Source organism: Suillus bovinus (assembly GCF_016758785.1).
Source record: "Suillus bovinus strain UH-Sbo-P2 chromosome Unknown EDB93scaffold_14, whole genome shotgun sequence".
Classification (NCBI taxonomy): domain Eukaryota; kingdom Fungi; phylum Basidiomycota; class Agaricomycetes; order Boletales; family Suillaceae; genus Suillus; species Suillus bovinus.
Window position 1 is genome coordinate 454,638 of NW_024542070.1, and position 21,660 is coordinate 476,297.

A 21,660-nucleotide genomic window follows, 5' to 3' on the forward strand; every position below is an offset into this window, starting at 1 on the left:
CACGCGGTAGGGTGTTACATTGAACACCTTGAGTGGGTTGGAGGATGGCATACACAACGGCACCACGGGATCCACCACCACAATCTCAAGGTTTCAGATCTATATCACCCAGACCAGGATACCCGATCCAACACCCGACCCAAATCCAGATAACACCCCAGTTACGATACCCCCAGCAGCATCGACCACCACCCACATCTTTCCCTAACCCTACCCCAGTCCGACGTCCCCTTCCAACCCCAAAGTCACGTCCGGAATCACTTCCCCCACCCGCACGTGCCGCTCAGACCCCGGCCCCGTCACGTCCGTCACCTATCCCGGCCCCGGCCCCTTCACGTCCTGCCATTCTCGCACATGCTGCATCCCTCGAGAGCACCCACATTAATAATAATCATACAAGACGCCCTCTACCTAATCCAGGTGCTAAATCAACTAAACATGCAAGCTTGGATCTTCGTGCTCAGGTGGAAAATAATATTCCAACAGAACCAGATCTAAATAGTGCTGTAAGCTCCCAAACCAACTCATCTAGTTTCTCCCCCTTTTCTGCTGCGAGTGGTACTTCAAGCCTTTCTAGTCCTGCAGCCAGCACGGAACGATCATTTGCTTCCCCAAATCAACCCCCATCATCAACCTACTCAAATTCACATCCTTCTGCAAACTTTCACAATACGCCACTCCATAGTTTCACTAGCTCTGTCCCAGCATCTAGCTATCCCAATGTCGCTCCACATATAGATGTGCGGGGTACGTGTGTTCTTTCTCTTATTCGACCTCATTTTTATACACTTCCAGCTCTTCCACTCTCTTCTGCACCAGCCAAATTTATCCCTCACTGGAAACGCGACCTTCCCGGACCTGGTCCATCGCCACAGCCCAGTGAGTCGTCCTCACGTGCGGGTCCATCCATGGAACGCAGGAGCACAGTATCCGGCCCGGCTGCTCCATCAAATCTTGGTAATACGGGGTTTACCCCTCCTGCGACTTCAACCAGCTATTCCTCTGCTCGTCCAGTAAGCCCAGAACATGATCCCACAAGTGTCATAGATCGTGCCCAAATCATTCATCGCGCCCAAACACAGACATCGATCGGTCGCCGTCCTTTACCGTCTATTGGCAATATGTCCCCACCGGTACCCCCACTCCCAGGTCCGTCTTCTAATTATTAAGCATGCCACAGTCAGATTCACGTAGTCCGCCTGAGCTAGGTAATTCACGCTTGCCCCCTCTTGCAGGTAATAGCAATTAAAACAAGTGCGATATTCAATTTAAATGATATTCTCAGGAAGCTCGCGTTCCCCTTCAGCCATCCCAGGTTCCTCACAGGGCCAACCAGTTCCAACCAGTTTGAGACGGCCTCCAGAACTAGGTATTTATTCATCGTTTCAGTACTCTGACCGTTCATCAATCTCACATCTAAAAGGGAGTTCACGTGGTCCGCCTATACCAGATGCCTCTCGTTCTCCAACAGTCATGTCATCTCGTCCTCCGCCTAACTCTAGTAGTCAAAGGTCACCGCCAGCACCAGGTACTGATGATTTATGTTGATCGCCGCATGTACCTGATTGTTCTGATTGTTCCAGCAAGCTCTGTCTTACAGAGGGCACGTACGACAAGCAATGCACCCTCTATCTCATCCACGGTCACAGATTCCTCCTATTCATCGTCTTCGACGATGCGTTTATTCCATACACGGATGCCTGCGACCACTGATGACGAGTCGAATACAAGCGATGTGGGTGATGAATATGATGAGAAAATCGATGGACGCCAGGCGGGAAGAGGATATAGTGACACAAGGGAAAACTATAGTCGTCACTTCGGTAGGTATAACGAGAGGGACGAAGCTCGTGACATACGTAGTGTAGTAGAACCGGGAAGTGTGTCCCCGCAATACGGCATTCGCGACCTTCCTCGGCGCCCTTATCCTTCTCAATCATCTCAACCCCAACCCCATACTCAGGAAAGGCAATGGACTCGGACGCGCCCGACTCGCTCGGCAACTCTTCCGACTCCCCCACCTCAGTCACCCAACCATATCCAGGACAATGAACCACAATCGCTCACACTGCGTATGGCCGCACTTGGACTATCCACTTCTCCTCAGTCACCCTCGTACAACACGCAAAGCGATCTAAACAGACATCCCTCGATGCAGAGTTCAATACAAAGTTCGCGCTCATCTTCGCCGAGCTTCGACCTCGGTAGCCACCCGCTTCTGCAGCGTGTGCCATCTGCAAAGGAAGAAGAACTTGAAAACCTGTCCAAACGCCCATCATTGCAGCGTGGCAAATCTGTGATTGAGGGAATCCAAAAGCATCCTTTTGCATCCGCCCCAATGGAGAGGCGGGTATCAGGCAGGAGTCGAAGCTTGGTGCGTGAGCAGGAACGCCGAAGAGCGTCGCCTACACGTGAACAATCTCTAATACGTGAACCTTCGCCTACGCGCAATCAGTGGCCACGGAACATCCCGCCGCTTCCCCGCGCACCGTTATCGCCTGCTGGAACCCGACCCTTTTCACCTGGGTTTAATGCCTCTGCGTGTGATAATAACATGAACAGCTCGCCTGCACGATCTGCTTTCGCACGTCCTGCATCTCCGCTCAAGAGTTCCGTGCTCCCTCCGTCTGGGTTTTCACGCCCTACATCACCATCAAGATCACCCCTACCGACGCCCCCTGCACGGGCCGAGGCAGGGAGCGCGCCCGTGTTCTCCTCTCCACGAAAAGCGAGCGGCGGAAAAGGCCCATTTGGCCCACAAGATCAAAACTCGCGTTCCAGTTCACCACAAAAATCTTCCAATACGTATGCGTCGCCAACGATACCCTCTTCGTCCTCTCCACCGAAACTAGCCTACCTTAGCAACTCGAACGCGCGAAATGCGTTCCCGCCCACCTCATTCCCATCTTCGTTCCCTACGAGCTCATCTCATTCGACCACATTAAATTCACACATCATGGAGCGTCAGCGCCAAAAGCAGCGTGCATACGTGTCTACATACGACCTCGATGACGAGCCGCCTGTTTCGCCGCTCCGCGAGCGTGTGGGTCTACCTTCACCTAGTGTGTCCCGCTCACCTTCCCCTTCAGATCCTGGGGCACGCATGAGGGGGCGATCTGTCTCTAAAGGCCCTGCAAATAAGGATCAGGACCATAGTTATTGCAATGAGGATGACGGGGATGAGCGTTCACCCTCGCCCATTCGTTTCGCGAAGCGCTCTTCTAATCAGTTCTCCGTACTGGAGATGGGTTTTGTAGGTGAGGTGGCGCCGAGGTGGAATCGCACGCCTGCGTCCAGAGCTGTGGCGGAGCGTGGAGATAATGAGGACAGACGCGCAGATGTGGGCGTGCCGGTCATCTCTCTTCCCGGCGGGCATGTTGATTTTGATCAGGATTGTGATAAAGGTGGTGGCATGGTACTATCGAGCAAGACGCAGGAGTCACCGCCAAGGATTTCTGTTTCGAGCGCTACACCACCGAGAGTAGCGGGTTCGCGTGCTACGCCGCCGAGGGTAGTTGTTGCTAGTTCAACGCCGCCGCGTGCAGCTGTTAACGCATCAACGCCACCGCGTATAGCTGTTAACGCATCAACACCACCGTGTATTGCGGTGTCAGGCTCATCTCCACCTCGTGTGATGGTATCAGGATCATCACCTTCTTCTCCACAAATTTCTGCGACCTCACCGTCCATACGACAAACATCTGTATCATCACCCTCCACACCCCAGATATCTGTATCCGTTCCCAGTTTTTCTTCCAGGCAACATAACTCGTGGAGCACGCCAGCGCCATCCCATGAGCCAAAACGTCTCCCGCCACCTCCAGGCGAAAATGGATCAAAAGGTGCAGGTGGACAGAATAATGTGTTCAATGTACAGAATGGAGGCAAATTATCAGGAGTGCTAAAGGGTATGCGTGGGAACGGTCTATCATGCGCAGGATGTGCTGGTCCAATTATTGGACGTATTGTCAGTGCCATGGGACAGCGGTGGCACCCAGGATGTTTTCGTTGCTCTGCCTGCAATGAGCTCCTTGAGCATGTCTCGAGCTTCGATCACGAGGGAAAACCGTATTGTCATCTTGATTACCATGAGGTTTGTTCTTCCGACACTCCTTTACTATGTAACAAATTGACTCAATGTTACGCAGAACTTTGCACCTCGTTGCTATCACTGCAAAACGGCGATTATTGACGAACGGTTTATCACACTTGATGATGAGGCGCTGGGAAAGCGGACTTATCACGAGCAACATTTCTTTTGTGCGGAGTGTGGGGACCCGTTCCTCCCGCCGTCTTCTGGGAGTGGCGGATTGACGGTCACGGGTGATGGCGAGTTCGATCTTGACGACGATGTGGGTTTCACGGTGTACAAGGGTCACCCATACTGCGAGGCGTGTCACGTCCGTTTGCGTATGCCCAAATGCAAGCACTGCAAGAAGTCAATCAGGGACGGAATGCGCGCTGTTGAGGCTTTAGGAGGCAAATGGTGTTGGGAGTGTTTTGTGTGCGAGGTATGTGATGTCTCTTGATTCCATCTAGTAGACGCTGAGCTCATGCCGGGTTGCGCTGTCAGGGCTGCAAAAAACCGTTCGACGATCCGTCATTCTTCTTGCGCGAAAATAAGCCATTTTGCGAGCCGTGCTTTAGTTTGATATTGCGAAATGAGGTATGAGTTGTGGTTTAAATAATTTATTTCTTGCTATGTGTAGTTTTCGGTTTCTTGCTCGTGAGTAATACCTGGATGTGCAAGCCTCTTTGCAACTTTGGTCTGTCTACATATATTCTACTTATATTGAGATTGCTTCAAATACTTAGCGACCGGGATACAAACTCGGAAAGTTGCGTGATATGGTACATAAGTTGTTCTTTGACTCCCTTAGTGTGGGTTATTTGTCGACCTACTGGCTATAGACGTTTAGACGTTTAGAGGTGCACTATCCGAACAACAAACCCCACAATAGAACACACCTAAGAGAAGTATAAGCATGCCAGAAGTACAGCCTTGCAAACGCATACCATACCATTGGAAGATTTATGGAAAAGACGACTGATATTGGATTTATACCGTCGAAGTTTCGGTGACTTCCCCAGAACCGCTTTGGAATGTTTGCCAATGGCTGCGCAGCATAGTGACCATGGAATCGGGGTCATCATCCTCCAAAGATGTGGAATAGAGGATGGAATAACCCATTAGTGCTAGAAAGCCAGCGCCACCTGATGCCCAAAGGACACCAATCACGCGGGAAGCCCAGAATACTAATTGAGCAACCATAAGTCCCATGCTCCATAAGTACATCGCTTTTGGCATGCTGTATACAATAGATAAGGGCAGGAAACCCCAATCAGACGATTTTGCTGAGCGGAGAAAGTTCGCCTGGAATGATGATGAGTCAAGTTGTGTCGATCGAAGATAGAAGAAAGTGCGAACAGCAAACGAGGCGGTTGTATCTTCGAAACCATGGTGTCTCAAGAGCAGGATTGATCCCGACAAGATGCTTGAAGATGCCGCAAGAATTGGTGCCATAGCAGATGACAAGGACGCACGTGGTAGCATTGAAATGAGAATGCTGGCACTAGATGATCATTAAAATCAAACTCAAAATCAACCAAACCCTGAGGAGATTAGACTGACATAAGAACCGAAAATGCCTGGACGCCAGCTCAGCTATTGAAGCTAACATATTACATGAGACAAACGACGCACCCACACAAGTAATCCTCTCCATTCCGAGATGCATGCAGTGATGAAAGCCTGCCAGTGATCAATATACACCTTGTCATGAACAAACAGGTCATGAAGCTTGGAGTAGTGGTGGTTAGGGATTCCCCACAACGTCAGGTTCGCCAGTGCACGCATCCCGGTGTGATCAACTATGTCTTCTGGCATCGGTGGATGCAATCTGTCCAGTTGAGCATTTTCTTGACCATAGTATGTCATGAATCGTTGATTATCTTTCAAATGTTCAGCACTTATGAAGAAATTGCAATATTTTCACAACTGACTGATCGCACCCCAAAGACGAGCTAAGTTAGGACGTGTCAGCTTGGCATAATATGTGGAAATCATGCTTCCTACCGACAAAACATAGTGTATAGCCATCTAAGGGTTCGCCTTGCATAGTGTTGAGGTCAAGAAATATTATTGCAACAGTTGTCTCCATACCTCGTCGTAAGGATAATGCCCGCAGAAGTTGGTCACACTTTTCCTCAGTATATGGGAATGTGGAGGTCCGCGACGTCATACGATCTTAACGCGTGTCATGTCATAGGGAAATTATGCGTAAAGAGGAGCATGACATACCTGTCATGCCGTGACAGATGACACTGATCAAGTTGTCCAAAATGAGTGGCGTCATCTGTGTGCAGACGTGCATCGGGAAAAACTCGACATGTACCCAGTAGAGTCTTTCCAATGCAGTATCTGTTGAAACTTAACCAACTATGGTTGTAAAGAAACTAATCACGCACCCAAGTGTGAGTCAGACACTAACATACCCATGTCGAGTAGTTCTGATGACGTGGGCTCGAGCCAGAAGAGACAGTGGCTATGATGATCCACGAAATAATATGCACATGTGGACGTTCGTGGGGGTTCATCAAACCGAAGCTCGACGAAGAGTTCGCATGTTTGTGGCAATGTGATTCCGCATTCGAGGATTCTTTTTTCGATTATTGCCAGGTAGCTGGACACCAAATTGTCTGTCTCAATATTTGATACATTTTCCTCTGTGACGACCGAGAAACGGTCACGTTTCATATGAAAATACAGTTGCCCTTCTGGATGGATGAAGGAGAGCCAGTTGGATTTGGTACTGGGACGTTGGTCAAGGTCAGTTCAAGTCCAACCAGCCAGTCGCTGGTAAGTGAGTTCACCTGGTACGAAGTCGCAAGCCAGGTGCAGTCGTAGTGTGGTATGTATCCACCCTCGGTGGAGAATGAACTAATGAACTCCATGCAGGTTGGTTTGCAAGAACTTACCAGGGAAACTTCTCATACCGCCTGGTGGTTGTCGAAGTCGTAGGCCTGAGTGAAGATGCCATATCGTTGTGGTGTGTTGAAGTTGAAGTCATGCCAATTGCCAGTGGCACTGAATACGGCTACTAGTGACTTGAACTTGGGCAATGACAAACGGGGCAGAATGTTCTTCAAGACGGAGTACTATTAGTAGTATGCACGGCCGGACTGTGGCTCGCCGGAGTAATCGATTGACCATTATATCACTGCCGGGTGGCAACTGCTGTGGACTCTAGCCTGAGTGACTGCCGCTCAGTGTCACGGTGACTCGGAAACTTTAAATTAATACCATATCCGCGCTTGTTTCTGAATTTTGACTATATGACGGTCTTCAAGTCGCGAGTCGTCAGTCTCTGGATGTGTTATGATAGCTCGTAGTCGGGTAAGTGTGATCTCCACTCTCGAGAGCCAGTATCGTATTCAATGAATCTATCAGACTACTGACGCTGGTGCCACATAGTGTATCATTAGGCGATACTAGTTGATAGCCGCGGCGGCAGCATGGGACCACGATTCGAACATGTTGAACTCGCCAGTTTCTGCGTGTTAACTTTTCAGGGTGCTGCAATGGCAAGGCAAGGCCGCAGCAACAATACACACCGTGACGACGTGGCTCAAAACCAACTTCAAAATTGACTCGTATCGTCCTTCCAGTATTAGGATGCATTGGCATTGACAATACCACTGGCAAGCGCTGCCAGTAGAAAAACACGGATCACATCCATAACCAAAGCAGCGCTATAACGTTGCTTTACAGCACCATCACCAACAATATCATCCACTGGCAGGCTATGACAATTAATACGGGATGGCCGCTATGACTTTGTTAGTATACCTGACTCAAAAGTTGAACATGCCTATCGCGTCTCTTCCGCACCCTTCGGAGGCATCAACTGCCACAGAAGCTCATTGGACGCGCCTGCTGGCATGCTGTTATTAGCGTGCCATGCGTATGCAGCCAGCCAAGGGCAAACAAAAACGTGAAGGTAGTCAGTGTCCTCATTTCAATGACAAGTTGTTGTCCCCTCACCGGTCTAAATTCCAAGCTATTTTCTACCACCAGAACCAATGTACAAGGGGCAGGGCCATAGATAGATCTAGGCTAGTACCAGTTGGGCCTATCTTCTTCGGCATTCCACTTCTAAATGACGCCTACGGTATGATTCACGAGGCGACCGTTCCGACTGGCGCCCAGATAAGCGGTACTCCTGATATTTTTCATGAAGACCGCCATCTAACAGGCCAAACGATCAGTGTGATAATCAATACAGCTTGGCACTCACCGTCCACCCGCAAGCGTCCATCAGACTCAATTAGTAAACAGGGTGCTATGGGAAACGGCGCTTGCGTTATCAAGATTTAGCGCTCATCCTCATGGCCAAGCCATTACTTACTATGTACTGACGCAAATTTAGCTTTACCCAGCTGATATACACGTTCCTTAGAATGCCCACGCTTTCCTGTCCACTACTCGGCCTTTGATTTCTTTCGCCTCGCACAACTGTACGCTAAGATGGCCAAACGTGTAGAAGACGCCCCCTCCTGGCAAGTGCGCTTGTACTGAACATGATAGATACCTCATGACGATACAGGAAACACGATGAGAACGTTCCGGAACTTCACGATGAATCGATCGAGGAAGATTCAGATGAGGAAGAATTTGCCCCAGGAGATGATACTGAGTATGAGCCCTCTGAGAATTCCAGGTATTTGTTTTTAACTCTAGTGCCAAGTACGATAGTGACAAATTTCCCAGGTTCAGTTCCAGGGGCCCTCCTGATGCGAGGGCTGTATCTCTCAGTACCGCCCGCAGAATCCAAGAGGACAAGGAACGGGCAAAGAAAAATCAGAGCCAGCCCAATAACCAATCCGTCTCTCAGGGGTACGTGGTCTTTATTACATCAGGGCTGCCATTTGACGAGGTCAAATATTAGGAAAACATCTGTTCCGGCTCGCCAGGTCGATGCCAAACGATACAGCAACAATTAAATGGCGTAGACCATCAGTGACATCTGCAGAGAAGACGCAAAGAGAGACAACCAACCATGATTTTGAAGTTGTATGATGTGATCATGAATCCTAAGAAGTTGTATACTACATAAGCCACGAAATATGGAACAAACGAAATCTTGCTCAGCTTGAGAGTCCAGCGCGTCTAGATTTGAGCCCCCAGTTCAGGGCTACAGGATGGTAGGAGAGCTTCCATCACTACAGTGCCTTAGCTTTCTTTGTTGGAGGAAAATAACTACAGCTGGTATTTGTAACTTGCTAGATCCATGTGATGTCCGGGGGGACCTTGGTCCTTCTTGGAGTGAAATGGCCTGTTGTGCAATCCAGGGCTGATGGATTCAATTCGCGCGCGCCCAAGTATGTATTATATCAATTTATGTGTTCAGTTTACATATAAAGTCAGGTTTATGCTTATCGCAAGGCAGACGAGGATAGATAGGCGAGGATCGCAAAGTATTTGGCCGGTCCGAAACAGATATTCACGCGCCAGCTCGGAGCCTACCCCTTCATGCTGTATTGCGCAGCTCTCCGATCATATCATTCAATATATCGATTAGCGAAGAACCTATAACATGCAGGATCGTTCCTCAGCGCCATCAGAAGTATTCCAGCTGTCACTGGTAATGTCATTTGTCACGATGTAAGATATATGCATGGAGAATGAGCTTTGAAACTTGACAGAAAGACAGCAGACAAACTGAGAGCAATCACTAGTGTCGCCCTGCAGGAACGCACATATTGGCGGGGACGGTCTGGTTAAGATCACTTGGCAGTCACCACAGTATTTCCCATAAATTGGCTAGGGACGCCCTGAAGACGGCATGACAGGCTATATATCTGAGGGTTTTAATGGTATGAGATATTTCACTTACGACAGCGCTCAAATTGGCGGGAGGCAAATTTTTCGTGAATTTGACTTGTGCGTTACATTTGAGTGATATAGATGCTGTATCAGGTACGTACTTGACCCACCACTGATAGATGGTCTCGAATTAGAATGGCGGGGAGTTTGCACAATAAACGTCCTACACCGTAGACCAAAAGTCTAGAATCCATTTCAACACTGGTACAAGCGTCGAAATCGAGAAAAGCCTGTGGTCAGCAAATACTGTAGTAAGCAAGTGCCCATGAGGAGCGATTCGTTCCCGTGCATATAGCCCTTCACAGGCGGGCGAGAGGTAACGCATCGTTGTACATAGTGTACAAAATATCGGGTCCTATGGGGCTGCTGGGGTTGGCCCAGGTACGAACGTCGTGCTGAGGGGCTTGAGATGAATCAGTGACGTGAGTGGAAGATTGTACACGAGACGGAGCATAATGAGTAAGGCAGCGACTATCTTCCAATGCATCATCGAAGGGGCAAAAAAAACATGGGTCACGAGCAGCTGGCGGGATTGACACAGTACGTGTTTAATGACGTGGTGATTGTGGTACAAAGGGTGACACCAGGTTGGACCTGCAACCGTGGAAGGTCACGATCGTTGTGGGGGCCTGCCGGACGGTCACTCATCTACATTTCTCAGAAAACATAGACAGTTGAAAGATATAGATGAGATGTAAGTGCTGGAGGTAGATTGGGATGTGGCCGACGAAAACATGATTGAAGAGTACGGACTTGGGTTGCGGCAGCGGAAGCCGCAAATTACTGGGCGTATCATCATCGCGAGAGCCGAAATCATAGGCTGTACGATGGATATCGCATGTCGTGGTATCCCATCAACTATCTTGTATGTGTCAACGCAGCAGTGCTAGTGTATGCTAGTGAACGACGAACGAACAGTGAAATTGGCTGACTACGCTACTGGCAGGCACGTAAATCGGTAATAGCGATTATATAATGATCAGACCTCAGACATTTGCGTCCAATGAATAACGAAGTGCGCGTGTCAACTGGCAACTACCTTGTCCTGGGATTGTCAGCGAAATAATTGCCCTCCAACGCAGTAGCATAATTCCACTGATCAGGTATCACTCTCTGTAATCTATACTTTTGTACAATAGCTGCAATCTTTGCGTGGTTTACATCGTGTTGTTTCAGTGTTTCAGGGTCCGGAATAGGAGGCAATGTTGCAAACGCAAGCCGAGCGATGCCTACTTGTTCTAGGTACAACTTTTCAGAGAGCCGCGGTGGGTACTTGGGTTCTTGTGCGATTACACGCTCGATACTGCCATGTTCACGGATGAACTTGAGGGCGCGCTGAGGGCCAACGTTCTTAATCCGTTGCGAGAAGTCCGTGCCAAGGAGCAAGAGGAAGTCGATATATGCGGATCTGGAGAGTTGGAGGGCGGTACGAACGTGAGAGCCATAAACGAGGATAAGTGGATCGTTTCTATTGGCGATATTTCGAATGAGGGGAGCCTCGTAGACTAGGACGTCCTAGGTGAAGAATGAGTGAAGGTCCATATATAGGATGCTAAAGAAGATGTACTGTATCTTCGCTTGCAACATAATCGGCTATGCCATGGATGACAAGTGAGGATGCAAGAGCTTCTGCTTCAAATGGTCCCTCTGATTCGATGCACGGCACACCCATGGCCTGCAGTATCTCCTTGCTCTCCTCGTAAGTCTGGGTGGTGGGAGGATTTGATCGGCGGGCGTAGGACTCGGAAAGAACACTACTCTTCTCAGCTAGTGTTGCGAGGACAGTTTCAGGAGCGTCTGCAAGTGTATCCCATACTTGACCCTCCTCTATCGTCATTTGAAGTTGGGACTTGGACATGATGTACTCGGCGCGAGTCTCATCTGGCGACTCTGGAACCTCCACCGTTGAGGGTAGTGAGGTAACCTGTGCGACACAGTCGCGATATTCTTGATATAGGGAGGAGAGCGCAGAAATCACATCCTCTGCTGGAAGTACGGAATCGGCGATAGCAGCGAAAACCACGTCCCGAGAGGTTTGTAAATCAGCTTCTCGAGGTTCGCCTTGCATGATGTTTGGGCCAAAAGGGAGGTCTTGCACTCGAAGGTTGGATATCCCTTCAACAAGGGAAGCACCAAGATCCAACGTCGAATTATCTAGATGATTCAGCCACGACTTGGGATCACTAGGCGGAATGACGGCAACTGATTGACCTGTGCGAGCGAGGAGAATATCTTTCATGTCTTCATCCGACATGTTAGCATAATCATGGATTGCCCAAAGGGTATCTTCCTCCGAATGCGATGATAAAGTATTGCAAATTTGCTCAAGTTCAGAAGAACCAGAAGAGCGAGTATGGGAGCGAGTCGTAGCAGCAGTAACTGAGTTCACATCATTCTGAAGAATATCTGATGGTGACAAAGAAGGCTGGAAGTACGTAGGAGTGGTCCTTGGAGACACTGCTACGCGTTGTAACGCGTCTGTGACACGCCGACGGTCTGGCGGTTCCATTGAACGATACTGCGGTAGTAATCGCATCAATTTCCGAAATCTGCTCAGTCTCTCCACCTCAATGGATGAACGAGCTGCATCTAGTCTCCGTATCTCCCTGCGTCGTTCTACCTAGGAATGATGTCCATCTAAAGTATCACGGGCTATTGTAGCGACTGACCTCTCGAGCTTTGGCAATGCTGCGGCCTCTACCATCAAATACGCAAATTGCATGCACATTGCACTCTTTGAGTTCCGTGATTATACGATGCCACCCGAGGATGTGTCTATGAGGATGAGGCATCGGCGCAAAGTGAAGGCGCTGAGTTATAAGGGTGCCATCACTGATTTGGTAGAAGATGAGTTGGAGGAATTAGTCAGGCAAAGAGCTTACATGACAATGGTCTTACCGCAGAGAGATCTGAGGCGGTCTGGAAGTTTTCTAATAACTTCCGGGCTGACGGAGGTAAAATCAGATGTGAGCATAGAAGGCTGGATCGGAGCTCACCAGGTTTTCTGCAAAAATGGAGTCAGACCCAGAACTCCCATGCGCACTGCAACCTTTGTCGCTCAACGTCGAAAACTGAATATTAGCCGAAGGCAACCTCCTGTGAATATTGGAAACAAGTACTTAAGACCGTAGGATTATCAATTTCCTTTCTTGGCTTTTTATAAACTCCGCCACCGCGATGTCGTGGCTCACAACAGCGCCTTGCAAGTAAGTTGCAAGATCGACGACGACAGCCTTTCTTTGTGAATAACCGGGTTCCTTGACTTACCGATATAATCATCTACAGCCTAGTTATTAGACAGGAAATCGTACTCGGTATTGACGCGACTGAAAGGAGTTCACGCTCAAGATGTCGGTGATGCTCACAAAGTTCGAGTCCAAGAGCAATCGCGTTAAAGGTATGTTCGTTTCCCAGCTTGTCACGAGTTCATGACGCAGCTGCGTGTCACAGGGCTTGCTTTTCACCCGACTCAACCACTGCTTGCTGCCGCACTTCACAATGGAAGTGTTCAGCTCTGGAATTACCGAATGGGCGTATTAGTGGATCGATTCGAAGAACACGAAGGTAAAGCTCATTCAAATTGCAATGACTGCAATATCTTTCTCATTTAATTGACTGTTAGGACCTGTACGAGGTGTCGCAATTCATCCGAGTCGAGCACTACTGGTTACCGGAGGTGATGACTACAAGATCAAAGTATGGGGTGAGTGCAGTTTCTATTTCCTAAACATCACACTCATGAGCATGGTAAGACCTGAAACCTCAGAGCAGAAGGTGTTTATTTACTCTTCACGGTCACCTCGACTATGTCCGAACTGTTCAGTTCCACCACGAAATGCCATGGATCGTAAGTCATATTTTACTTTCCATGGGATACTTTGCTGAAAGTTGTCTGAATATGCAGTTGTCGGCATCCGACGATCAGACTATTCGGATATGGAATAGCACCTCGCGGCATTGTGTTGCAATTTTGACAGGGCACTCTCATTATGTCATGTCCGCACAATTCCACCCAAAAGACGATCTCATCGTCTCAACGTCGATGGACCAAACCGTACGAGTTTGGGACATCTCCGGCCTGCGCAAGAACACGCCAAACAACGGCCCTAACAACTTTGAGACGTTCGACACGTTCTCTACGGTCAAATACGTGCTAGAAGGTCACGATCGTGGTGTAAACTGGGCTTCATTCCATCCTACGCTACCGTTGATCGTGTCTGCAGCTGATGATCGAACGATCAAGATTTGGCGAATGAGCGAGACTCGGGCATGGGAGGTTGACTCATGCAGAGGTCACTTCAACAGCGTGTCAAGTGCGATATTCCACCCTAAGCACGAGTTAATCGTGTCTTGCGCAGAGGACAAAACTGTCCGAGTTTGGGATCTGGCCAAGCGGACGGCAATCCAGACATTCAGGCGGGAGAACGACAGGTTCTGGATATTGGCTGCACACCCAAACCTCAACTTGTTTGCAGCAGGACATGACGGAGGTCTAATTGTGTTCAAGCTTGAGCGCGAACGACCCGCCTTTACCGTGCACGGCGATATGCTTTACTACGTCCGTGACAAGTATGTACGCACTTACGACTTCAACTCCGGTTCCGACATCGGCATGCTGAGCGTAAGGAAGTTCGGAAGCCCGTATGTTCCTCCACGTACCGTGAGCTACAACCCTGCCGAACGTGCTGTCGTGGTCACCATCTCCTCGGATAACGGGTTATTTGAGCTCTCTTCATTACCGACGCAGTCCAATGGCGAGGTTAAAGACTCAGTCTGCAGATGGAAAGCGCGGCTCGGCTCACAGCGCGATCTTTGTTGCAAGAAATCGGTTTACAGTACTCAACAAAACTTCCCAGGTAGTCACTCTAATCTTGCAGTTGAGAATATTACTCTAACGATCTTTGCAGCTTATTGAAGTTCGCGACTTGTCAAATTCAGTCGTGAAAACCATCAAACCCCCGGTCCAGACTAATGAAATTTTCTACGGTGGTACAGCTTGCCTAATTCTCAGTTCAATAACAACTGTTGTGCTGTATGATATCCAGCAGCAGAAAACGATCGCAGAATTGAACAGCCCACCTGTTAAATATGTCGTTTGGAACGCAGATGGGTCACTGGTCGCGCTGATGAGCAAACACAGTGAGTCCATCCTACGCAGTTCTTCAGACTGAGTTCAAAGTCATGAATAGCAATTACTATCGCCAACAAAAATTTCTCGCAAAACAGCCTTATCCATGAGACGATACGGATCAAGTCCGGGGCTTGGGATGACACAGGCGTTTTTATCTATTCCACGCTCAATCATATCAAGTACTGCTTGCCTCAAGGGTACTGAGCTTCCTTCCGCTAGCTTACATACAGCTGATCTATTCGCCTTTTCAGCGACCATGGCGTTATCTGCACACTCGATAATCCCGTCTACCTTACCCGTGTCAAGGGTAAAACCGCGCATTGCCTGGACCGATCTGCACGCCCACGCACTATCACGTTTGACCCGACTGAGTACCGCTTCAAACTCGCGCTCCTGCGCAATAACTACGACGAGATGCTCCATATCATCCGTACGTCGACGCTGCTTGGGCAGAGCATCATTGCCTATCTTCAGCAAAAGGGCTTCCCGGAGGTTTGTTTTCTAATGCAGGTCCTTGAAGTATGGAGAGTTCATACAATGTATAGATTGCACTTCACTTTGTGCAAGATAAGAACACCAGATTTGACCTTGCAATCGAGTGTGGAAACTTGGACGTTGCACTCGAGACTGCAAGAGCGATCGACCGACCTGAGTGCTGGGAGCGTCTAGCACAACAGGCCCTGAAGCAGGGCAACCATAAGGTTCGCTTCTTTCCTTGCGTGTTATTCAACGCTAAACTCATTGCATCTCAGATCGTTGAAAAAGCCTACCAGCAAACTAAGAACTTCGACCGTCTGTCGTTTTTGTATCTCGCCACAGGCAGTACAGAAAAGCTTTCCAAAATGCAGAAAATCGCAGACGCACGAGGCGACCCCATGTCACGCTTCCACAATGCGCTTTATGCGGGCGATGTTCTTGGACGTATTACTGTGTTGCGGGACGTTGGGCTTCGTAAGTACACTCCCTTAGTCCGGTTTCAAGATTTTACACTTCGTCCCAGACCCCCTGGCATATCTTACAGCAAAGACGAATGGTTTGGAAGAAGAAGCAGCTGAAATCCTTGAGGTGGCTGGTCTTACCGAGGCTGACGTGGACGACATCCCTGTATTTGGAAAGTGTACCCTCCAAACTCCGTCTGTTGTCACTCCTACATCCAACCTTAATTGGCCATCTATTTCCATGGGAGAATCCTTCTTTGACCGTGCGCTTGCCAACGGCCATCTTGACGGGGATAGTGATATACCGCACATCAATGGCAATGGCTTAGACTCAGGTGCAGGCGCCTCTACTGCTCTGGATGACTGGGCGAAGGATGAGGAACCAGATGTAGAGGAAGATGGATGGGAGCTTGACGCAGAAGCGGAAGATGATGAAGAAAAAGATGTAGATGAAGAATTTGAGGATGCCATCGAAGAGGAGGACCTTGGCGCCGGCGCTGCACCTGGTGTGAGCGAGAACGAGCTTTGGGTTCGGAACTCACCCTTCGCAGCTGAACATGTTGCAGCTGGATCATTCGACACAGCCATGCAGGTGAGCTACATGTTACTTCCCAGTTTCGAATAGACATTCAATTGTTCTATGACTAGCTTCTCAACCGGCAGCTGGGCGTTGTGAACTTTGAGCTCTTGAAGCCATTGTTCTTGTCTATCTACCGTTCCTCACACGTATACGTGTCCCCGATTGCTTCGTTGCCGCCGTTGCAATTGCACATTCGGAGGAACCCTGAGGAGACCTCACCTGGACGGGTGCTGCCTGTTACTGCTCGTACACTTTCTTCGATCCGCACAGAACTGTCGGAGGGATATCGCTTTGTTTCCGGAAACAAATTGTCAGAGGCTCAGGCAACGTTCCGGTCGGTGTTGCTAGCATTGCTGCTTATAGTTGTCTCATCAGATAATGAGGCCAAAGAAGTAAGTGTTATCAGTCCACTGGATATGAACACTAAGTGATTATACTACCAGTGGCGAGACACTGTGACGACTGCCCGAGAGTATCTCATCGGCGTCTCCATTGAGCTTGAGCGGCGACGTATCGCACAGGACGAACCTGACAATGTTCGCCGGAGCCTTGAACTCGCCGCATATTTCACGCACTGTCAGTTACAGTCACAGCACATGCAGATTGCACTACGGAGTGCTATTGGTGTGTTCGCTAAAGCTAACAACCATGCAACCGCTGCCAAACTGGCACGTCGCCTTCTTGACCTTAATCCCGATCCCAAAATCGTTGCACAGGTATGTTCCAATTCTTTCAGCTTGTTCGTTGCCTTTCGCTAACTCGTATGTAAAGGCTCGTCAGCGCATCGCAGCAGGGGACCGCAATCCCCGGAACACAGTCGAGGTCTCATACGATGAATTCACAGAGTTTGAAATCTGCGCAGCTACATACACCCCCATCTACAAAGGCTCGCCATCTGTGCGCTGCCCATATACCGATGCGGCGTTCCTGCCTGAGTTCAAAGGCAAGTTGGACCCGTTGATAGAGCTAACTGAGATTGGGGCAAGTGCGAGTGGGCTGCCTGCACCACGGTAGAATTTTGCTAGATGTGGATGGACAATACTGTCGATTAGGAATAATCGAATATTTGCATACTTTTTTGTTCTGATAATTGTTCCAACATAACAGCTAGAATGCTGGGGTGCCATAAATGCACACCAGCACGGATTTACGCATGATCCTTCCAAATTAAAGTATCATCTAGCGCTATTTGGTTGATAGGTAGGTAAATGCGAGAATTAACAAGAACCCGTGCACGTGGGCCTTCTGTTCTCAGAGCCAAAAGTCAGTTATATATGCATTGTGATATCAATTGGAACGTGGACAAGATCTTGATCACTTAGGATAATTAAGGCGTCCCAGCTGTACTGACTCGCATTGACAATGATGATAGGACCTTCTTCTGCCGCCTTCTGCAGGTCGGAGAACAGGGGGGGGTAGGATAAACGGAGAAACGGCAGGAAGTATGCGGATGCGTGAAACTATGTCATCCCATTGCATGGTCAGTTAGCTGATGCAAGAAGACTGGTCTGATCAAACGCACCAAGGCTGCGATCTTACAAGCCAGAAAAATTCATCAAGTGTTGTGCGGAAGCGTACCAACTGGGTCCAGAATACTGCACGGCCTTGCTCCACCAGTTCCAATGTAGGAAAGATGGCTAGAGGTTTCATCAGGGTCAGATCAAACGCCCCGCTGCGTGAGGCGAGGTTGTTGGGAGATAACGATCGGAGATAATGACCGGGGGAAATAAGTAGCCTGATGGAACTCGATGCACTCGGCGTAAAGAAGGTCAGACAGGATGCCCCGTTGGATTAATCTGTCTGCAAGGCTGATGACGAGAATGATCGGGGGGACGAAGCATTGCGCACAAAAGGAGTTAGTATAAACTTCGCTTATAAGAACAATGTGCCACATCAACTCTGTTGTCCCGAGCATCATATACACCCCTGGATTGTGTCGGTGGAGACTGAACTATAACAATTGTAACTTGCCGCCCTGTGTTATTAGCCATTGTGACGGTATTTGATACGCCACTCCGGAGCTTCCACTGCAAAGGTTTTCACTTGCCAGGAATGCTCAGGAATGCTTGTCGATCGACGCACTAGACGATTTATTTTTCTGTTGATTTCTCGGTTGTAGCTATGACCCTCGCGGGGCATATCTCTGTCCAGTTGGCAAGGCTGAATGTTCGTACAGGCACTTTTCTAGAATCAGACAGCCAAGTTATAAGAAATCCTTGTCAACGTACTTACATATAACACCTGTATACTAGAGGCAAACGAGCTGCAGCGTCGTCGGGTGCCTGTCATATGACGTCATGGCCTAGAGTCTCCAGAAACTTTCGCGGAGGAGCGTAATTTCGGTGACTGCAAATCATCACGTGATGGTAGAATGGGATTCTATCACAGGTTGACCAAAACACTCAGTCACAAGCGGCGGTCGATTGGGAGCCATTCCTGGCTCAGTCCATCAGCTATTACTGTGATAGAATCATGATCGCTTCCTCACGAAATGGCAGGATCATACTAATTCAAATCGGGGGTCATCTTATCGTTGACTGGACCAGGCAACAGTCTACTACCGTGACGGTGGCCACTGGCAAGACAGTGCAGTGTCTGAACCTTCTCTTAGTGAAGACGATGATCTAGCTTCCTCTTCGGACGCGAAGAATTCATCACGTTGCGCTAATGTTTATTCAGACAAAGTTTTCAACGGATATATATCATATATAAAGGTATAGCGTTATGTCCCTTTCATACATTCCCCTTCGTAAAAATGACCGTTCAAATACTTGTAAGTGGTTGATCTTGATTGTTTTGCCACGACAAGCTAAAATACAGGCTAGCCGACTTCGACTGAAATACTTGTTGTCGGCGGCGGACCCGCTGGAAGTTATACTGCTGCTGCTTTAGCTCGAGAAGGTTTTGATGTCACTCTTCTCGAAGCTGCGAACTTCCCTCGGTCAGCACTTCTGATATATGACATCCGCATACACAGTTACCGATGCACGATTGTGCTAGATATCATATTGGCGAGAGCTTGCTCCCATCGGTCCGCCCATTCTTGGCATTCGTCGATGCAGAAGAATCTATCATGAACCACGGGTTCACAATTAAGGTGCGGATGGTCTTCAATGCACAAAAGTACAGTACATTTTATGGTCTCTTTTTTATAGCCTGGTGCTGCTGTCAAGTTGAACCAGTACAAGCGAGAAGGATGTGAGTCTCAGTCGCCTTGTTCGCCGTCGTACTAACATTAGTTCTTCGTTCCAGATACAGATTTCATTGCGCTGGACCCAAACAATGGGTCTTGGAATGTGGTCCGTGATATATCGGAGATATTCTTCCTGTCTAACCGTTTTGCAGATTCGATCAGAATTTGACTATCTGTTATTTCGTCATGCTTCGAAGTGTGGTGCAAACGTGTTCGACAACACAAGAGTCTCCGAGATTCAGTTTGAGGGAGAAAAACCTGTTTCAGCTGACTGGAGGAATGCGAGCACCGGGATACAGGGCCGAATCTTTTTCAACTATTTAGTCGATGCGTCAGGAAGGAGCGGGATCATGTCCACAAAGTATCTCAAGAACAGACGCTATAATAAGGCCCTCAACAACGTCGCATGCTGGGGATACTGGGATGGAACCGAGTCTTACATGCCGGGTACCACTCGCCAGAATGCTATCTGGGTCGAAGCACTTGAAGGTATGAAATTTACTCGAAGTAGTCATGCTGAGCTGAATGCGCGCAGACGAGTCTGGATGGGCTTGGTTTATACCTCTTCATGATGGGTCTACATCTGTGGGAATCGTGATGGACCAAGAGACCAGTAACCGTAAGAAGAAGGCTTCTCGTGAGGCCTCAGGAACATCAGGCTCGAATCTTCAGGCTCATTATAAGAAAGAATTACTCAAAGCTCCTGGAGTACTCAGATTGATTGGAAATGGCACTCTTCGAAACGACGGCACACCGGAAGCTGTTAAATCTGCGAGCGACTTTAGTTACTCAGCTCCCTCTTACGCCGGGAATCATTTCCGCCTGGCGGGAGATTCTGGAGGTATTTTTCCTAATGTTTTGCAGTACTCGCAATTGACGACCATCAAGCGTTCATCGACCCGTTCTTCTCCTCTGGTGTGCATCTGGCCTTCACGGGAGGACTTTCGGCTGCCATCACGATAGCTGCGTCCATTCGAGGATTCTGCAGCGAACAGGATGCCCAACGTTGGCACACCTCAAAGATTGCCACCTCTTATACGAGGCATGTGAATCCGGTCGTGCGGGCGATAGCAACTGACGCGACGGATGTTGTAGGTTTCTTCTTGTGGTCCTTGGGACCTACAAACAAATCCGCAATCAGTCTATGCCAGTGATGAGCGATGTGGACGAGGACAATTTCGACAGAGCCTTTGATCTCATCAGGCCGGGTAAGAATCGATGTTTCCTCTTGTCGCTGCAAATTCTGAGACTCGTGTTTAGTGATACAAGGAACAGCTGATGTTGGCAAGGCTTTAACAGAAGACGAACTCCAGGTATGTGTGTTGTCCGATCATCCTCCATAAATTTTCAATGCAATTGACAGAAAACTATGAATTTCTGTCGTCATCTATTTGCGCCCACCGATCCCGAGATGCATTCTGCAGTCAAAGCTAGGCAAGGATTTCTCGTCTGTTCAACTGGGTCATATGATACTAAGGTCAATAGATTGGATCCTGCTCTAACATCCCCAGATGGACCGGTAATGACAGAATGCGAAGTGGATTTATTGCTCGGAGATGCTGATGAGGAAGCCAAGGTTGTTTTGAAGGAGATCAACGCGCGAAAGCCCATCCATACGATGTATAACCCCACGGAGAACTTCGGTGTGGAGGAACACTTTGGTTTCAAAGCTATCTTGGAGCGAGGGAGATTGGGCTTGGTGACTGCGTAGCTTGGATGTCACTAATAATACAGAGTTACTATGTTAGATGCTTCATGAGTCGGTTATTCATCGTGGATTTTGCAGAGCTTAACTTATTTTTCCACTCACCGTCGCAATCTAGATTGAAACTCGTGGTGTCGTCGTCATATTATTCGCTTTGCTGCCACCCCAGGTCTGATTTGCACCGAAGTTTGAACTCGGTGATCATATTCAGCCTGCGATCATAATAA

At 48.7% G+C, this 21,660-nt stretch overlaps 6 protein-coding genes across 6 annotated transcripts; 4 read left to right on the plus strand and 2 right to left on the minus strand.

Annotated features, from left to right (window-relative positions):
* Positions 1-5: 5 nt before the first annotated feature.
* On the plus strand, positions 6-1,001 carry EDB93DRAFT_193509 (uncharacterized protein). The gene is made up of 3 exons (XM_041455649.1): positions 6-506; positions 686-747; positions 796-1,001. The coding sequence occupies exons 1-2, from the start codon at positions 45-47 to the stop codon at positions 692-694; spliced, it is 471 nt and encodes a 156-aa protein (XP_041309817.1). The 5' UTR covers positions 6-44; the 3' UTR covers positions 695-747; positions 796-1,001.
* Positions 1,002-3,910: 2,909 nt separating this feature from the next.
* On the plus strand, positions 3,911-4,672 carry EDB93DRAFT_1081607 (LIM domain-containing protein; the record flags this gene model as incomplete). The annotated part of the gene is made up of 3 exons (XM_041445634.1): positions 3,911-4,093; positions 4,149-4,511; positions 4,574-4,672. 3 exons carry the CDS (start codon positions 3,911-3,913, stop codon positions 4,670-4,672), a joined length of 645 nt encoding a protein of 214 aa, XP_041309818.1.
* Positions 4,673-4,747: 75 nt separating this feature from the next.
* Positions 4,748-7,501, minus strand: EDB93DRAFT_193700 (uncharacterized protein). The gene is made up of 12 exons (XM_041455651.1): positions 7,304-7,501; positions 6,979-7,251; positions 6,469-6,812; positions 6,302-6,421; positions 6,164-6,247; positions 6,077-6,100; positions 6,004-6,024; positions 5,705-5,952; positions 5,633-5,649; positions 5,429-5,573; positions 5,022-5,374; positions 4,748-4,901 (listed from the first exon to the last, which is right to left on the minus strand). The coding sequence occupies exons 2-11, from the start codon at positions 7,068-7,070 to the stop codon at positions 5,060-5,062; spliced, it is 1,410 nt and encodes a 469-aa protein (XP_041309819.1). The 5' UTR covers positions 7,071-7,251; positions 7,304-7,501; the 3' UTR covers positions 4,748-4,901; positions 5,022-5,059.
* A 3,291-nt stretch (positions 7,502-10,792) lies between these two features.
* Positions 10,793-12,985, minus strand: EDB93DRAFT_1133619 (PIN domain-like protein). The gene is made up of 5 exons (XM_041449045.1): positions 12,883-12,985; positions 12,769-12,831; positions 12,556-12,718; positions 11,454-12,506; positions 10,793-11,401 (listed from the first exon to the last, which is right to left on the minus strand). The coding sequence occupies exons 1-5, from the start codon at positions 12,921-12,923 to the stop codon at positions 10,922-10,924; spliced, it is 1,800 nt and encodes a 599-aa protein (XP_041309820.1). The 5' UTR covers positions 12,924-12,985; the 3' UTR covers positions 10,793-10,921.
* A 20-nt stretch (positions 12,986-13,005) lies between these two features.
* On the plus strand, positions 13,006-17,794 carry EDB93DRAFT_1133621 (coatomer WD associated region-domain-containing protein). The gene is made up of 14 exons (XM_041449046.1): positions 13,006-13,283; positions 13,337-13,450; positions 13,509-13,589; positions 13,639-13,733; positions 13,791-14,657; positions 14,794-15,025; positions 15,076-15,214; positions 15,269-15,509; positions 15,563-15,718; positions 15,770-15,968; positions 16,018-16,547; positions 16,604-16,927; positions 16,979-17,251; positions 17,307-17,794. The coding sequence occupies exons 1-14, from the start codon at positions 13,235-13,237 to the stop codon at positions 17,547-17,549; spliced, it is 3,543 nt and encodes a 1,180-aa protein (XP_041309821.1). The 5' UTR covers positions 13,006-13,234; the 3' UTR covers positions 17,550-17,794.
* Positions 17,795-18,918: 1,124 nt separating this feature from the next.
* On the plus strand, positions 18,919-21,620 carry EDB93DRAFT_1133624 (putative halogenase). The gene is made up of 13 exons (XM_041449047.1): positions 18,919-19,308; positions 19,361-19,476; positions 19,536-19,632; positions 19,691-19,733; positions 19,788-19,834; positions 19,881-20,217; positions 20,264-20,569; positions 20,617-20,770; positions 20,824-20,936; positions 20,989-21,041; positions 21,092-21,162; positions 21,214-21,467; positions 21,523-21,620. Exons 1-12 carry the CDS (start codon positions 19,291-19,293, stop codon positions 21,437-21,439), a joined length of 1,581 nt encoding a protein of 526 aa, XP_041309822.1. The 5' UTR covers positions 18,919-19,290; the 3' UTR covers positions 21,440-21,467; positions 21,523-21,620.
* Positions 21,621-21,660: the final 40 nt, after the last annotated feature.

Excerpts from the sequence above, each read along its gene's own strand:
- EDB93DRAFT_193509 (XM_041455649.1), top strand. The coding sequence starts at position 45 with ATGGCATACACAACGGCACCACGGGATCCACCACCACAATCTCAAGGT.
- EDB93DRAFT_193700 (XM_041455651.1), bottom strand. The coding sequence starts at position 7,070 with ATGACTTCAACTTCAACACACCACAACGATATGGCATCTTCACTCAGG. Across the intron at positions 6,248-6,301 it reads CATCTGTCACGGCATGACAG|ATCGTATGACGTCGCGGACC; the intron begins GTATGTCATGCT and ends ACACGCGTTAAG. Across the intron at positions 5,953-6,003 it reads TCGTCTTTGGGGTGCGATCA|ATAATCAACGATTCATGACA; the intron begins GTCAGTTGTGAA and ends AACATTTGAAAG.
- EDB93DRAFT_1133619 (XM_041449045.1), bottom strand. The coding sequence starts at position 12,923 with ATGGGAGTTCTGGGTCTGACTCCATTTTTGCAGAAAACCTG. Across the intron at positions 12,719-12,768 it reads TGCGGTAAGACCATTGTCAT|TGATGGCACCCTTATAACTC; the intron begins GTAAGCTCTTTG and ends CTACCAAATCAG. Across the intron at positions 11,402-11,453 it reads ATGTTGCAAGCGAAGATACA|GACGTCCTAGTCTACGAGGC; the intron begins GTACATCTTCTT and ends TTCTTCACCTAG.
- EDB93DRAFT_1133621 (XM_041449046.1), top strand. The coding sequence starts at position 13,235 with ATGTCGGTGATGCTCACAAAGTTCGAGTCCAAGAGCAATCGCGTTAAA. Across the intron at positions 13,451-13,508 it reads TCGATTCGAAGAACACGAAG|GACCTGTACGAGGTGTCGCA; the intron begins GTAAAGCTCATT and ends ATTGACTGTTAG. Across the intron at positions 16,928-16,978 it reads CAGATAATGAGGCCAAAGAA|TGGCGAGACACTGTGACGAC; the intron begins GTAAGTGTTATC and ends TTATACTACCAG.
- EDB93DRAFT_1133624 (XM_041449047.1), top strand. Across the intron at positions 19,835-19,880 it reads ACAATGGGTCTTGGAATGTG|ATTCGATCAGAATTTGACTA; the intron begins GTCCGTGATATA and ends ACCGTTTTGCAG. Across the intron at positions 21,042-21,091 it reads TAACAGAAGACGAACTCCAG|AAAACTATGAATTTCTGTCG; the intron begins GTATGTGTGTTG and ends TGCAATTGACAG.